The sequence below is a fragment of the Neltuma alba genome, unplaced genomic scaffold, assembly GCF_004799145.2.
Source record: "Neltuma alba isolate B1F8T4 unplaced genomic scaffold, ASM479914v2 tig00013328_pilon, whole genome shotgun sequence".
In the NCBI taxonomy this organism is placed as follows: Eukaryota; Viridiplantae; Streptophyta; class Magnoliopsida; order Fabales; family Fabaceae; genus Neltuma; species Neltuma alba.
The window spans coordinates 365,803-380,637 of record NW_021637602.1 but is presented as its reverse complement, the minus strand read 5'-3'; the positions used below and the strand labels follow the sequence as shown (position 1 = coordinate 380,637).

General features: G+C 33.5%; 1 protein-coding gene and 1 pseudogene across 1 annotated transcript; one reads left to right on the top strand and one right to left on the bottom strand.

Annotated features, from left to right (window-relative positions):
* Positions 1-1,156: 1,156 nt before the first annotated feature.
* Positions 1,157-6,229, bottom strand: LOC114736331 (non-specific phospholipase C1-like; annotated as a pseudogene).
* A 1,208-nt stretch (positions 6,230-7,437) lies between these two features.
* Positions 7,438-13,146, top strand: LOC114736330 (TMV resistance protein N-like). The gene is made up of 5 exons (XM_028924118.1): positions 7,438-7,943; positions 9,938-11,063; positions 11,184-11,465; positions 11,554-12,567; positions 12,679-13,146. The coding sequence occupies exons 1-5, from the start codon at positions 7,438-7,440 to the stop codon at positions 13,144-13,146; spliced, it is 3,396 nt and encodes a 1,131-aa protein (XP_028779951.1).
* Positions 13,147-14,835: the final 1,689 nt, after the last annotated feature.

Sequence of the window (14,835 nt, the reverse complement as noted above, 5' to 3'; positions counted from 1 at the left end):
CACTTCAACCCATTCATTTTGTCCATTGTCGTCACAGATTTCAATCCTATCATATATATCGGTGTTATTAGATGCGTTATGACCCCGCTTTCCCTCAACCACATCCCCATATTGCTCCTGTATTTCCTTCCGTCTCTCAATCAATTCGGCTTTCAAGGTCTCTAAGAAGCATATTTTTTTATTCCAATCCATCTCATCCCCATCATCGGCATCATCCCCATTATCGGCATCATCCCCATCATCGGTATGCCCACTTTTATCACCATCGTCTTCCTCAACACACTTTCCTTTCCCCTTATCTAGTTGGATTTCACCTTCCCTGTTGCCACCCTTTGTACACTTTTCTCTCGTCAATGCTGAGATAGAAGTCGCAATGACTCATGCCCCTCACGTAGACGCTCTTTTGTCTCTTTCCACTCTTTCTTCCAGTTATTAAACTCACACAACAAACTACCCAGATAACACCAATATTCGACACCAGATTTGGGACCACCATTGGCACCACCATTCTCATTATCCGACGCCATCACCACCTTAAACTCAAGATTAATTACCAGAAAACTACTAATTAACAAACAATGTAATGAACAGAAAACAAAGGACTAATATGAACTTTCACCATCCGGATAAAAAAAGCTTCCAATCACACTTTTTTCATACCAACATTGAAATAGATTCCATTCTTACATGTCTCTGAAAGAATCTCTGCGCTCATCTCCTCCTTTCCTTGCCCTAACACCACTGAGACTTGTAGCCCTCTGATTTCACTCACACTTTAGACTTCGTCCAACCCTAGCACAGCAATTCCTTCTCGCTCGATAGCTAAAACTTCCAGACTCCTTTAGTCTTCCACCCTCGAATTTTCGCCGTTTTTCCTTCTTCGTTTTTCACTACATTTTACACGTGTCCATCCTGCCTCCATATTTCCCATCCAACTAAATGCCACGTCATTCGCAGGGATGGTCCTTCGAGCTACACAGTGTCACTTAACATAAAACGTTAAGTTTCTATTTAAATAGGTCCACATTGCTACCTTTTTGTAACTTCCGGGGCTACACTGCACTTAAAAAAACTTCCTGGCAGCCGGAGCTCCTTTGTGGAAACTTCCGAGGCAAAAATGACCTTTATCCCAATTCAAAATATGTTTCCAATCAAATTCTTCAACTAATACAAATATATTTTATTGATATATTTCATCATCACAATATTAACTCATTAAAAAGTTCTTTGTTTACTTTTCAGTGAACTTCAATAGCAATCATATAGAACATATTACCTAAGTTTTTGTGCCATTAGAAAATATCTATACATAATTTTTGTTTTTGGCATGGAATGGATTAAAGTCTAATATATACATACATACCGTGTGATGGAAGAATTACTGGCTTTTCAAGTAGTTTTGGTTATCTCCAGCAGCAACTCTGCTGGTAAGGGAAGGTCTCATCGTGACAATGGCAGACTCATTTGCGCCAGCTCTGAGAGCAGCCTTTCCAGCTTCCAGGAACCTCTTCACTGCATCTTCTGCGTATCTGTTAGCTTCTTCCACTGTCATGGTTTTTACCAATATCTGGATAGGTTTTGAGCACATAGTCACCGACGAGCTGCGATGCGAGCTGGATCAGTTCAACCTGGAATTCTGAAAGCTCCTTGTCTCCTCTAGGTCCCCATGGCCTCTGTGCTGTCTTCACCTCAGGTAGCGTTTCTGAAAAGTCATTGGGGAAATGTTGAAATATAATTGCTAAAATAGTAGAAAATGAAAAGCAGCAAGCTTCTATGCTAGAAAACTTCTTCGCTGAACCGTGATCGCAAAAGACAACTACATCAAGTAAATGATGCGTGTATGTGAGCATGTTGGACACACTGCTGGGTGAATCATACCCAACATCATGTTTGATTTCGCTTACCTAATTCCCACCTTATATGATTCTATCTGGTTCATATTTTGTTTCTTTACCATTCACATCATATTATCTTCTAGAGCCAGTTTTAAAACTGATCCTCTGAACTCACTTTACCTGAGGTTTAGGGAGAGAGAGTGTGGAATGGTGACTTCTCCCTCCCTCTAAACTTCAGATGAAACGAACTTCAGTGGGTTGGGTTAATTTAAGAAGGACACAGAAGTGGAAACATAAAATTTCCTATTACAGTAAGCAAAAGAGAAGCCGCAAATTTCTGCAACAGGGCGTTTAATGCCCAGCCAAGGGCAAAAGTTTCTGCCCTCATAGATCAAGATCAATGAAAAACTAAAATACGGAGATGCTTCAAGATATACAGCATATTAAAACAGCATGTACCAGAACCATGAGCTCTGTCTAAGTTTCAGAACAATATTCCAAGTTTCTAAACGAGAATTTGAAGTTCATTATGAACATCGAAACATATAATGACACAGAGTCTGGGCAGCAGAGAAGGGTTCTTAAATTAAAGGACCTGAGTCATGAATCCTCCCCAGACTATGGCAATCAAGTTAAAAAGATGCTGTACAAACCTGGACAATCATCACGAGGAGTATCTCGAATGTAAAAATAGTTCTCAAAGGTACCAGCCCATGCATCTCTGTTCCTCAAGAAATTAGGCTTCCGATTGAAAAGTTTCTTTTTTTGATATTTTATTTTGTTTATTTTTTCTTGTTGACCATATTTTTAAAAATGAGTAATTTATTTCATCCAATGGGAGGATTTGGTTGGGGTTGGAATCTTAAGACAATAGGAAGATACGACCAAATGTATGCAGTTAAAAAAATTGTTGGCAAAAAAAATGTTAGCAAAATTATTATTACCTGGAGTGTTAATATCTAATACTCCTACAATCCTTAATATAAGACATATTTAACTAATTTGATTAGATTAAGAAAGTTAGATAAATTAGTTAATTATACAAAATATGACATATTTTTCCTAAAACACCATAATCATCTTCATTAATATCTCCTCTCCTTCTTTTTCTTGATTATGATTGAAGGAGTATCCATAAGAGTAATTTAAAAAAAATTAATAAACATGATAAATAGATCTTATATTTAGGACCAAAATTAGCTTAACAATTAGGTCCTTTATTAAGGATAGGAGGAGTATCATAATTGTAACTAGTTTTTGGTTTTACGGGATAGAAGGCTTGAGATTTGAGAACATACCGTCCCAAAGAATATTTCGACTGAAAAATAAAAGTTCAGGATGTTAACGTGCAAGAATAAGCAATTATACTTTTTCAATAAAATTAAAAATCACTTAATTATCTTTTAATAAAAAATGTAAATATAATCTACATAACTTTTAATCAAAAAATGCGGAGAAGATGGAATTTGCAATAATTTGATTAGGAAAAGTAGTAATTTGCAAGAATTTGATTTTTCAAATTAATTGGTAAATACACAAAAATAGTAAGGAAAAATAAAAAAGTATTGGCGGAAGACGAAAACAAATTCCCAACTCCCATTCTAAATATCGGAGTTAAATCAGATATCCATCTTAATTTTAAATATAAGATTTAAATTTGCTTTACTTTATAAATTTGTAAAAAAAATTTCTCAAAGTACCTTTATTAATTGCATATATTAAAGAGGTTCCTAATCAATGGATTGTTTCAATGCATATATATAATTCAACAAAATAGTTTAAGAAAACCAAAAATCATCTGTTATAAATAACTAATTTAATTTTTTTAATATCTGTAAAATAGCTGTATGGCTCTTATATTCAATATTGGAGAAAGTAGTGTAAACTTTGGCTTTTTGTAAATTGAATGAATGTGTGGCAAAAATAAAGTTGAAAAAAAATGAAAAAAACAACGAGAAATTAATTATCTTTGTTTGTTATATGTAACAGTGGAGTATTAGCAAGGTTTAGTAAGAATATATATATATATATATATATATATATATAAAATAAAAAGCAAAGCCATAGATAAAGACGGAGGTATATAATTTGAATTTGCAAATAATGTATTGATGATATTAATAATTAATAACTTCATAACTAAACGATGTAGCAGTAGGCAGCCTAATTATTTTGTGATTAGATTGCGTCACAGTGGTGACTGGGGCTGCAACACATTATGCAAGATGGTCATATCCCAATGCTCCTATGTTACTACCAAAAAAAAAAAAGATTAGCGACAAAAATTCTGTCGCTAATCAAATTAGCAATGGAATTTTCGTCGCTACTCTGTCACAAACTGATTTGTGACGGAATTTGCAACAGAACACTTGTTGCTAAAAAAGCTGTCACTAATTTGGTTTGCGATGGAATTTCAGACTCCGTTGCTAATTTTGCAACAAAATTGTGATGGATAATCGATCACAAATTTGTGACAGATTAGTGAGGGAACGGTCCGCTGCTAATTGGTGACAAAATTTCAGTCACAAAATTTGTGACAGATTTGTGACGGAAATTCCGTTGCAAACTTTGTGACATTTGTGACGGAAATTCCCTCGCACATTTGCGATAGAATTGTGACGGAATATGCCATCACAAATTAATATACATACTGAATAATATTATTACTGTTCAAATCTCATTTAGACCACCTTTAGTTCTCTTATTAAGACATTCTTTTTAACATTTTATGAATCCTAATAGACAATCTCTGGTATTCTATATATCATAAGAGCAAACGAGTTAATTTAATTGCAATCTAAATAATTGAAAACTAAACCATTTTTTGTAAATAAGATATTAAAATGTCACTCATTTTATGTAGAATCTAATAACAAAAGCACCACACAAAAAAACATTTGGGAAGAACTTCCTGTATGAAAGGGCAGCAGAGGGGCAGGACCCAAGGAGCAGCTGACACCCCTCCAAAGAGTGGTCAAGAGATATGTAGAAGAAGAAAGCGTTTGCAATTTTGCAATCAAGTGCCCTAAAGTTGTGTTCAAAATGCTGAGCACAATGACATTGATTATTTGATAATAAACTTAAAATTATATACATTAAGTTACAATTTTTTTACATTTAATAATAAACTTAAAATTATATACATTTAACTTAAAATTGTTTTTACAATTAAAAAATCAATGTATTAGTTTCTCAATTAAACAAATAAAATTGACAGAATGTATGAAGAAGTGAGAGACAATATACGTTGGTTTCAAAATTGAAACTAGATGAGCTCCCTTTGAGTTTATTGGATAAAATCTAACAGAGGAAGGCCACAAATACAATAACCAATATCATTTGGTAAGCACTCATCATGGTTCTTCACGTTTTATCATTTCTTTACCCAATTGCTGTCTACTTCAACTAATAACTAGAGATTAAACTGACTTGCATTCATTGCATTATAATGCCTGCTGCTACTGATGCTTTTAGACCAATTTCATGTTTTGGTTTTAGATAGAGAAAGACAGCACTGAGCTTACTAGTCCTAATGTCTGAGATAGAATATTGCGACCATACTCAGATTCCTGAATCTATTTCAGTCTGCAGAGCCCATGGCCTTGCTGTTTGGAAAAATTGGAAAAAGTACTTTTAGAGTACAAACTAAGATTTGCCCTAAAAAATATCCAAACACCCCATAATTTTCTGAGACTAGGGGTGAGTAACAAACCCATTACCCACTAGCCCGCCCATGACCCATGAAATTTTTGCCCATTTAAGCCCGTCCAATTAGCCCAAATAAGAAATTATAAACGGACGGGCTTAAATGGGCAAGGTAGCCCATTAAACGAGTTGGGCTATGGGCAAGGTATCGGGCTGCCCATAACCGCCCATTTAAGTTTTAATTTTTTAAAAATATTTTATTCTTCATTTAATTGATGATATTGTTTCTCATTCATCTTTTATCAAATCTTATGCTTGTCTAAGCTTTTATTTTATCTTTTAGGTGAAAGTTGGAACTTTCAAAGTTTATGAGACTTTATGATTGGTGACTACTTTTATGATTTTATCAGACTTTGATTGTTTGCAAATCTAAGTGAGGTTGGGTGATTGAATATGATTGATGTTATTTCATATTTGATTTGCTATTTGGCATGCAAAATTTATTGACAGCTTCATAAGGTTACATATACAAAATAACTATACTGAAAAAAAATTTTAAAAAAATAAATGGGTTACCTCGTAACCCGGTTAGCCCAAATGGGCTGCCTCGTAACCCATTTAATACGGGCTAAATAAGCTACTACCGGGTTATGGGTTAGCCCATGCCCATTTATGAATAAATGGGCGGGCTATAGGCTAACCTTCGAATTAGCCCACCCCGCCCATTGCTCAGCCCTATCTGAGACCATGGTTTGTCATAAAACCATGGTTTTCCCCATCAAAACCATGGTTTTACTGTAACAAAAAAAAATTCGCTTTTTGAACGTTTTTGTTGCCTTTACACTGTCAAAAGTAAACAGGAATACACAAAGCTTCATGCCTTCAAACCAACAGTAAATGTGCAGTAATACTCAAACCAACAGTAAACATATTTAATCTTATATTTTATAAATATATATGCACATATTAATAATTAATTAATTATATTATTTATTATGTTGGTAAAAAATATTAACAATTTATTACTCCTCCGGTGATTAATATAGGATCTAATTAAAAAGTTAATATTAGTCCTAAATATAAGACCTATTTTATATGATTATCAATTTTTTCAAATTAACTTTATTAATGTTCCCTCAACAATAATCAAATAGGAGAAGAAAGAAGAAATTAAAAAAGATGTTTATGATGTTTTAAAAAAATATATCATATTAACTAATTCAACTAACATACTTTTTGGTAATATGCACATAAAAAAAAGACTTTTGATGATAATTATCCAAACACTCTCACTTTATCAGAATCACTTTTTCATAAAATATATTTTTCTAAAATCTATTTTCAAAAATAACTTTTCTCTCAGAAGCTATTTTTCAAATCATAGTTTAGTTTTATCCAAACACCTCTTAAAAGCTGACATATTGTGGTTCCCGCATGAAAAGATAACTTTTCTTTTGATACATTAGAAGTTGTAGCATACGCGGGGTTGACTTGATTATGGCGACACAAGTCGCAATCATGCGGGATGGAGCATGGAAAGAATGCCCCGATCCAAGCTTATTTATAAGAAATAAATCAATTAGAATTGGAAGTAGTATTTTCCTTACTTTCACATTCATTTTTCCAAGTCCTTGGTCAAAAAAAGCATTTAGCTCTTTGGGCATACAGTGACAAGAAGTTTCCGGGAAAGATCACATGCGTGCCGTCAGTCGCGAGCCTTGAAGCTCACACACACACACATACATATATAAATATATTTTAAGCTTTACAGTTTAGACAATTCCCTCATACAGCTGTCAGCCCAGGTCGGCATATATTGTATATCTACTCCTTTTTTTCCTCCTATTCTCACCATCTCATATTCTGATCATCCAAGATATTTCCTTCAGTTGTTGTAGGCCGTGGTATATTATTAGTGGCTGATCAAATTATTCTTCACAAGTTGGCTCAAACATTTATGGGAAATAACAAAGAAGCATTTTCCTCAGATTCTTCTAGCTCCAATCCAACTCGAAGAACCTGGAAGTATGACGTTTTTTTAAGTTTTAGAGGTGAAGACACTCGTGAAGGCTTCACAAGCCACTTGTATCAAGCGTTGGGTGGGAGAGGATTCCATGTTTTTATAGACTATGGACTTACAAGAGGAGAAGTTATCTCACAAGAACTGCTGCAAGCAATTGAAGAATCTCGCTTTGCAGTTGTTGTTCTCTCTGAAAATTATGCTTCTTCTTTTTGGTGTTTAGATGAGCTCCAACATATTCTTACCTCAAGAAATAACTCAGATCAAATAGTTTTCCCTATCTTTTATCGTGTACATCCACCAGATGTGATAAACCAACGAGGAATATTTGGTGAAGCTTTTGCCAAACTTGCACGCGGTAAGCCCCAGTCGAAGGTGAAAAAATGGAGGGATTCTCTAACAGAAGTGGCCCATTTAGCTGGTTTTGATACCCGTAATTACCGGTATTTTTTTTTTATCATATAATGAAATCGAATTACTTGTATAAATTATTTGTATTAGTTCATCAAACATGGCATATATAGGTGCATCCAACATATTTCCATGTGTTTTCATGTTCTTTTTAGAGAGAGAATTTTTTAGTTGACAGTAAAAAATTTAATAACTACTTCATACTATCAAATTCATAAATCTTTTTATAATTACTTCATACTTCACCTGATGATTATATGTTGAAAATGTTTGTTATAAAATGTTTTAAAGAGAAGAATCTATATACCTAGATAATTTTATTTGCCAGCTATATATCTATATAATTCTATTTGTGAAGCAAAGCCATGGGTTATTTTGTGCGTCATTATTTTCTTATTAAATTTAATAACATAATGTACGATCTATGGCTTTTTTAAAAACTCGATGCAACTGCACAGGACTTAACATTTAGGGGGAATTGCAACCAAGTCTCACAGGAAAAAAAATAATTACTAAAAAGTCTCAATAACAACCTCAACAGTATATAATGACAAGTCTTATAGTGAAGAATGACGGCTTCTGATACTTATTTTTCAATTATTTTTCTTGCTTGGGATCTTATTGTAATTCTTCCTAACATTTATCTCTGGGTTTCTTTTCACAAAAGGCTTGGTTAAACACCATAAATGTATAGAAGTTAAAAACAAATTTCAAAATATTCTTATTTATGAGAAAGTATAAAAAAGAAAGTAAAAAAATATTAAAATGAAAAGAATTATGAAAGAGAAAAAATACGTGATAAAGAGATATTGTGTTAAAATATAACATTCAAAACATTTATTATCTAAAAAATGATGTTTTGAGGAAAAAAAAGGGTTAATTAATCTACAAGTCCTTATAGTTTCAACCAATTTTGAATCAGATCCTTGTAGTTTTTTTTCTTTTTATCAGGTCCTTATATTTTCATCTGTTTTAATTAGGTCCTTGCACTTATTTTTCTTTTTATTAAGTCCTTATAATTTCATTAAATTTTTAATAAGGTCCATGTAGTTTTAATTTTTATTATTAATTAAATATAAAATTAATTAATAGATTAATGCTGAAATATAAAATATTAATAATTAAATTAGATTAATAATTATATGAAATAAAAATAAGTAATATAAATAACTAATTCAGGAAATGTTTCGGAACAATTACTTTTTTTGTTAAAAAAATAAAATTATTATAATATTCATATTTTTAGAATATTATTGTTTATAAACTAATATTAAATAATATATACATTTTATGTTTATAGAATACTACTATTAGAATTTGTAAAATAGAGAATAAAAAATTCAAGGGACTTAATTAAAATAAGGTCAACTTATAAGGACTTGATAAAAAGAAAAATAATGCAAGGACCTTATAAATTAAAAACGTAAAGTTGTAAAATACTTGATAAAAGAAAAAAAACTATAGGGACCTAATTCAAAATTAGTTGAAACTATAAGGACTTGCAGATTAATTAATTCAAAAAAATATATATTAAATTAATTCTTTAATAAGGGTAAAATAGAAAATTTGCTATAAAAGTTTAAATAATTTGAAAATGTTGCTTATATTTAAAGATAACAGAAGAGTGATTGTTGTTAGTTATTTTTTTAAGTCAAGAAAATTAGTTTTCAATTAAAATATTTATAATGTAATTTCTCTCATCATTGAAAGTTTTCTTCACCCCTAAAACTTGGAGTGCTCGAAGTTAAAATTTTTAAAATGGAAAGATTTTACAAGATTAAAAAAATCACGCATGATGATGCAAAAATTGGTTTGGCTCCCTTATTCATTTATATGTAGATCAATCATTAAATATTTATCATATTTAATTTTCTGCCACGCTCATGCACGCCTTTCTTGTTTACTTTCGCTTTGGGGTCCCTTGAATTTTTTATATATATTAAAAATTAAAAAGAAAATAAGTAGCAATTAGCATGGCACGTTTGATGGCAAGTAATATGCTTGACGGAAAAAATTGTGTTTGTAGGGACGAAGCAGCACTCATTATGGATGTGGTTGAAAATTTATGGGGCCAACTTCGTTCTGTACTGCCACCTGTCAAGGCACATAGTGATGCACTGGTTGGAATTGAGCCGAGGGTAGACGAAATGCTTTCAATCTCAGGGATAGGGTTGGATGACGTTCGGTTTATAGGAATAAGGGGCATGGGCGGTGTTGGCAAGACCACTCTTGCTAGAGTTATCTATGAGACGCTCCATCACCTGTTTGATTTTCCTTGTTTTCTTGCCAATGTTAGGGAGGTTTCAGCTGAAAGAAATGGCATACTTCACTTGCAGAAACTACTGCTTTCACATTTCAACGTAAAAGACTTACATATTGAAGACACGTATGAAGGACAGAACATGTTAGGATACCTTCTCCGCAACAGAAAGGTTTTGCTTGTCCTTGATGATGCAAGTGATCTAGGACAGTTACGGAGTTTAGCTAGAAGCCGAAAGTGGTTTGGTGATGGCAGTAGAATATTCATAACAACTAGAGATTTAGACTTACTGACATGTCATGAAGTTGATGAAATATATGAGATTACACCCATGACCGATGCAGAATCTCTTCAACTCTTTTATCAGAAAGCATTTGGAGGAAGAGGTGTCCCTGCTAATGAAGATCAATTTTGGCAGTTGGCTAGATCAGCAATTGGTTATGCACATGGCCTTCCTTTGGCTCTCTGTGTTTTAGGCTCCTTCCTTTGTGGTAGAGATGATTTAACAGAATGGGTAGATGCTTTGCAATTGTTGATAGAAGATTCAAATAATGACATTTTTAAGATACTTGGAATAAGCTACAATCAACTGAATCGTGCAGAAAAGACAATATTTTTAGATATTGCCTGTTTTTTTAACAGGTGGGGAAAAGATGAAATAATTCAAATATTGGCAGGTTGTGGACTTCCTGCTCCAGCTAGTTTAGGTAGCCTTCGAAAAAAATCTTTGCTTGCTGAAATTGAGATTGGCGGTACTACATATATAGAGATGCATGATTTGATTCAAGAGATGGGTAGACTGATTGTTATTGAGGAATCTCCTATTATTGTTGGAAGACGCAGTAGACTGTGGCTTCCCAATGACATTGACCAACTAATGGAAAGTGACATGGTGAGAACCTAATTTTCCAAAAATAATAATATTCTTTTTTTTTTTTGGTGCTGAATTTCTATGTTCATTATTTGCTCACATTTTCTGATAAGATCTTAGTCACTATGATGTTTTAATTAGGGAACTGAAGCAACGGAAGGCATGGTTCTGCCTCATAGCTTTGAGAAAGATGAAGTAGATTGGAATCCTGAAGCCTTTTTAAAATTGTGTTTGCTTGGAATGCTTATCATATCAAGTAATTTTAATCTTTCCCTTCCCTTCAGAGGTCTTCCTCGAATATTGAAAGTTCTTCATTGGTATGGATATCCTATGGAATCTCTTCCTTCTAATGTGAAGATGGATCAAATCAGATATCTCAAAATGCACAATAGCAAAATAAAGCGCCTTTCTAATGATAAACAGGTTAGATACTTTATAAGCATTCTCACATAAATTACTGTTGAAACTAAAGTTTTTTATGACTGATTTCTTGTACCATTTATTTGACTAGTCTATGAAGAAGCTAAAGATTTTGGACTTAAGCCATTCCAAATATCTCCTTCAAACTCCAAATTTTGTTGGATATCATAATTTAAAAAGACTGATTCTTGAAGGCTGCACATCACTTGTTGAAATTCATTCTTCACTCGGACAGCTTCACTGTCTTGTTGAAGTAAATTTGAAAGGTTGCATTAATCTTAAAGTCCTTCCCCAAAAATTGGAAATGGATTCTCTAGAAAAATTAGTTCTCTGTGGGTGTGTTCGAGTAAGAATTCTTCCGGAATTTGAAGAAAATATGGAAAAGCTTAGAACACTTGATGTCAAAGAGACAAGTGTAACCAGACTTCCTAAGTCCCTTGGATACTTAACAGGGATTGAAACTTTGGATTTAAGGGGTTGCCAAAAGCTTGTTGGCCTTCCCCATGACATTCACAAATTGAAGCGTCTGAAAGTTCTTGATATCTCATGCTGCTCAAATTTTTCTGCATTACCAGAAAAGCTCAATGAAAATGAAGCCTTGGAAAAGCTTGATGCAAGTGGAACAGCTATCGTAGAAGTACCTTCTTCTATTTGTCATTTAAAAAAATTAAAGGCACTAGCATTTCATGGATGCAAAAATCCAACTTCCAATTCAAGTGTGTGGTCTCTTCTTTGGAGCCAAATGTTTCAGAGTCATTCATCTCTTAAGTACTTAACATTGCCTGCTTCTATCTTCAATATTCAATCATTGACAGAATTAGATTTGAGCTACTGCAATATTGTTGATGGGATCATTCCTAATGAACTCAATGGCTTATCATCATTGCGGACATTAGATTTGAGTGGAAACGTGTTTATGAATCTACCTGATGGCTGCATTTCTAATCTTTTGAATCTACAGTCTTTTTATTTGAATTCTTGCCCAAAGCTTCAATTTTTGCCACAGCCTTCGCCGAGTTTAAATCTAATGGATGTCGGAGAATGTGGTTCATTGAGAACTTTGTCAGACAGACAATTGTTACATCTCTTTGCTTCAATTGAACAGGTATGTAAACACTTGTCTTTATGTTTTCCATCCACAAATCCATACATATCTTGGGTTGTTAATTTTATACAATTTGTGACATGATAAATTTCTTGGTTTTGGGATGGCCAGCATGCTCAAGAATTAAGGAGAATTAAGTCTTTTTCAGTGACTATTCCAGGGAGTGAAATACCATCATGGTTTGAGAATCAGAATCATCTTCGTCTGAATGAGAAACGTGAAGCCTCTGTAACCATAGACATGCCTGAAGATGAATGGTTGGGAATTGGGTTGTGCACAGTAATTGATGATAAGATTTGTTTGCCTCGCTTGGGGTTTGATTTCAAAGCTTCCGATGGTAAGTATGTGTCCCTTCAAGGGAGGACACGTGAACATGAGAAAGAAATAAAATCTTCCCATCTATGGATAGCGTTTTGGAAAATTGAAGAGGAAAACAGAGGTGAACTATCAAGGAATTACAGTGAGATTCGCTTGAAATTTTGTACTGGTTGGGAACAGCCTCCATTAAGATTGGTTGATGTAGAGTCAATCAAGTGTGGATGGCGTTTCATTCGCGAAGGTGATTTAGAACGACTCTAGTGTGGCAAGTTGCTTTCGCTCCATAGTCTCTTTTGTAATATTTTTGTGCTGGTATTGTTGTTACTTCTCATTAGTACAAAGAAGTTAATAATGAACCACAAAATTAAATCTCTTTTAAGAATGAACAAATTGTTATTTGAATACTTTTGCACAATATACTTTGTTACAGAGTGAAACCTCTCGGACTCCTATCACAGAACGTGAAACCTCAGCTTTATGCCCAGAAGATGAAGTCAAACTAGATTATTCATGGATGTAGTTCAGTGCAGATGATGCAATGTACGTGATATTGTAATCTGACAATATCCCTTATCTGTTGATTATTAATGAATTTCAAAGTTGGTGTTATGATTGAGATCCAAAATTGCAGCCTTGTGATTATAAGTTCTCAATTAAATGGTTAGGATCACTATATTCTGTTTTCATATGCCTATTCCTAAAAACACTTGAAAGCGTTTTAGCACTATCCACAAAATCATTTCATGCCCAAAGCAAAATGGAACAAATACAATTAGCAGAACGTACCAAGAACTGAAAGACAATAGATTGGTTTCAAAATTGAATTTAGATGAGCCCCCTTTGAGTTTATTGCATTATAATGCTTGCTTCTACTTATGCATTCAAACCAATTCCAGGTTTTGGTTTTAGACGGAGAAAGCTAAGACAGCAATGAGCTTACTAGTCCTGCTATATGAGATAGAATACTGCGACATCTACGCTCCATATTCATATTCCTGAATCTATTTCAGTCAGCAGATCAGCCCAGGCCTAAGGCTCATGTTGTGGAATCTGTTAGGGAACCTAACTATGAGCCTGAAGAACATCTTCCATATTTAACTTCCACACTTTTCTTCCCATTCACATGCATTTTTTCAAAGAAAAATTGCCACTCCCTCCGTCAAACAACGGAACCAGTTTCCTTGCTAGAAATTAAGTTTTATTATTCCACTAAAATCGTCAAGGTTTGAGAATCAAATTGATCGTTGTCTAGATGATAAAGGAAAAGCTTTACCAATGATAGACATACCTCCTTGTGAAGAAATGTGGGGAATTAGATTATGCATTCTGCTAGAAAGTAAGTTTTATTATTCCACTAAACCCAAGGTTTGATTTTGCTTCAAATACCAACTATCGCCGGGCGATTAGGAAGGTTCGATTGATGGTGAGAAGAAAAGAAAGTGTTGTCACCTTTGGGTCATGTTTTGGAAACAAAGAAACCCTGTGATATGGTGCAATTAAGGAAATACAATCGGGTTCCCTTTAGATTTGAGGCCTCCCGTTAATAATGCAAAAATTTCAATGAAGTGTGGGTGGCTTGTCAGAGGCAAAGGTGATGATTTTGAAAACAGCTTCAACTCAATGATTCAAAGTCTCCTTCCAATATTCTGGTCAAAAAAAGTCTCCTTCCAATATTGGAACAACATAAAAGGACCAGGCAACTCACTTCTGCTACACTTTTTTTTTTTCATTTTTATTTGAAACTACCTCCTCTATCCCTGTATTTTGTAAACACTTACCCCACATCATATGCTCTCTTTCAGCCCTAACAATTTTAACTAATTCATTAGTATTAAGAAAATATTTTTAATTAGTTATTTGTAACTAATATCACATATACTCTTTTACAAGTATTCCTAACATTCCTTAAAAAAATGACTTTTAACAGCAACAAAAAGCTGCCCCAAATCA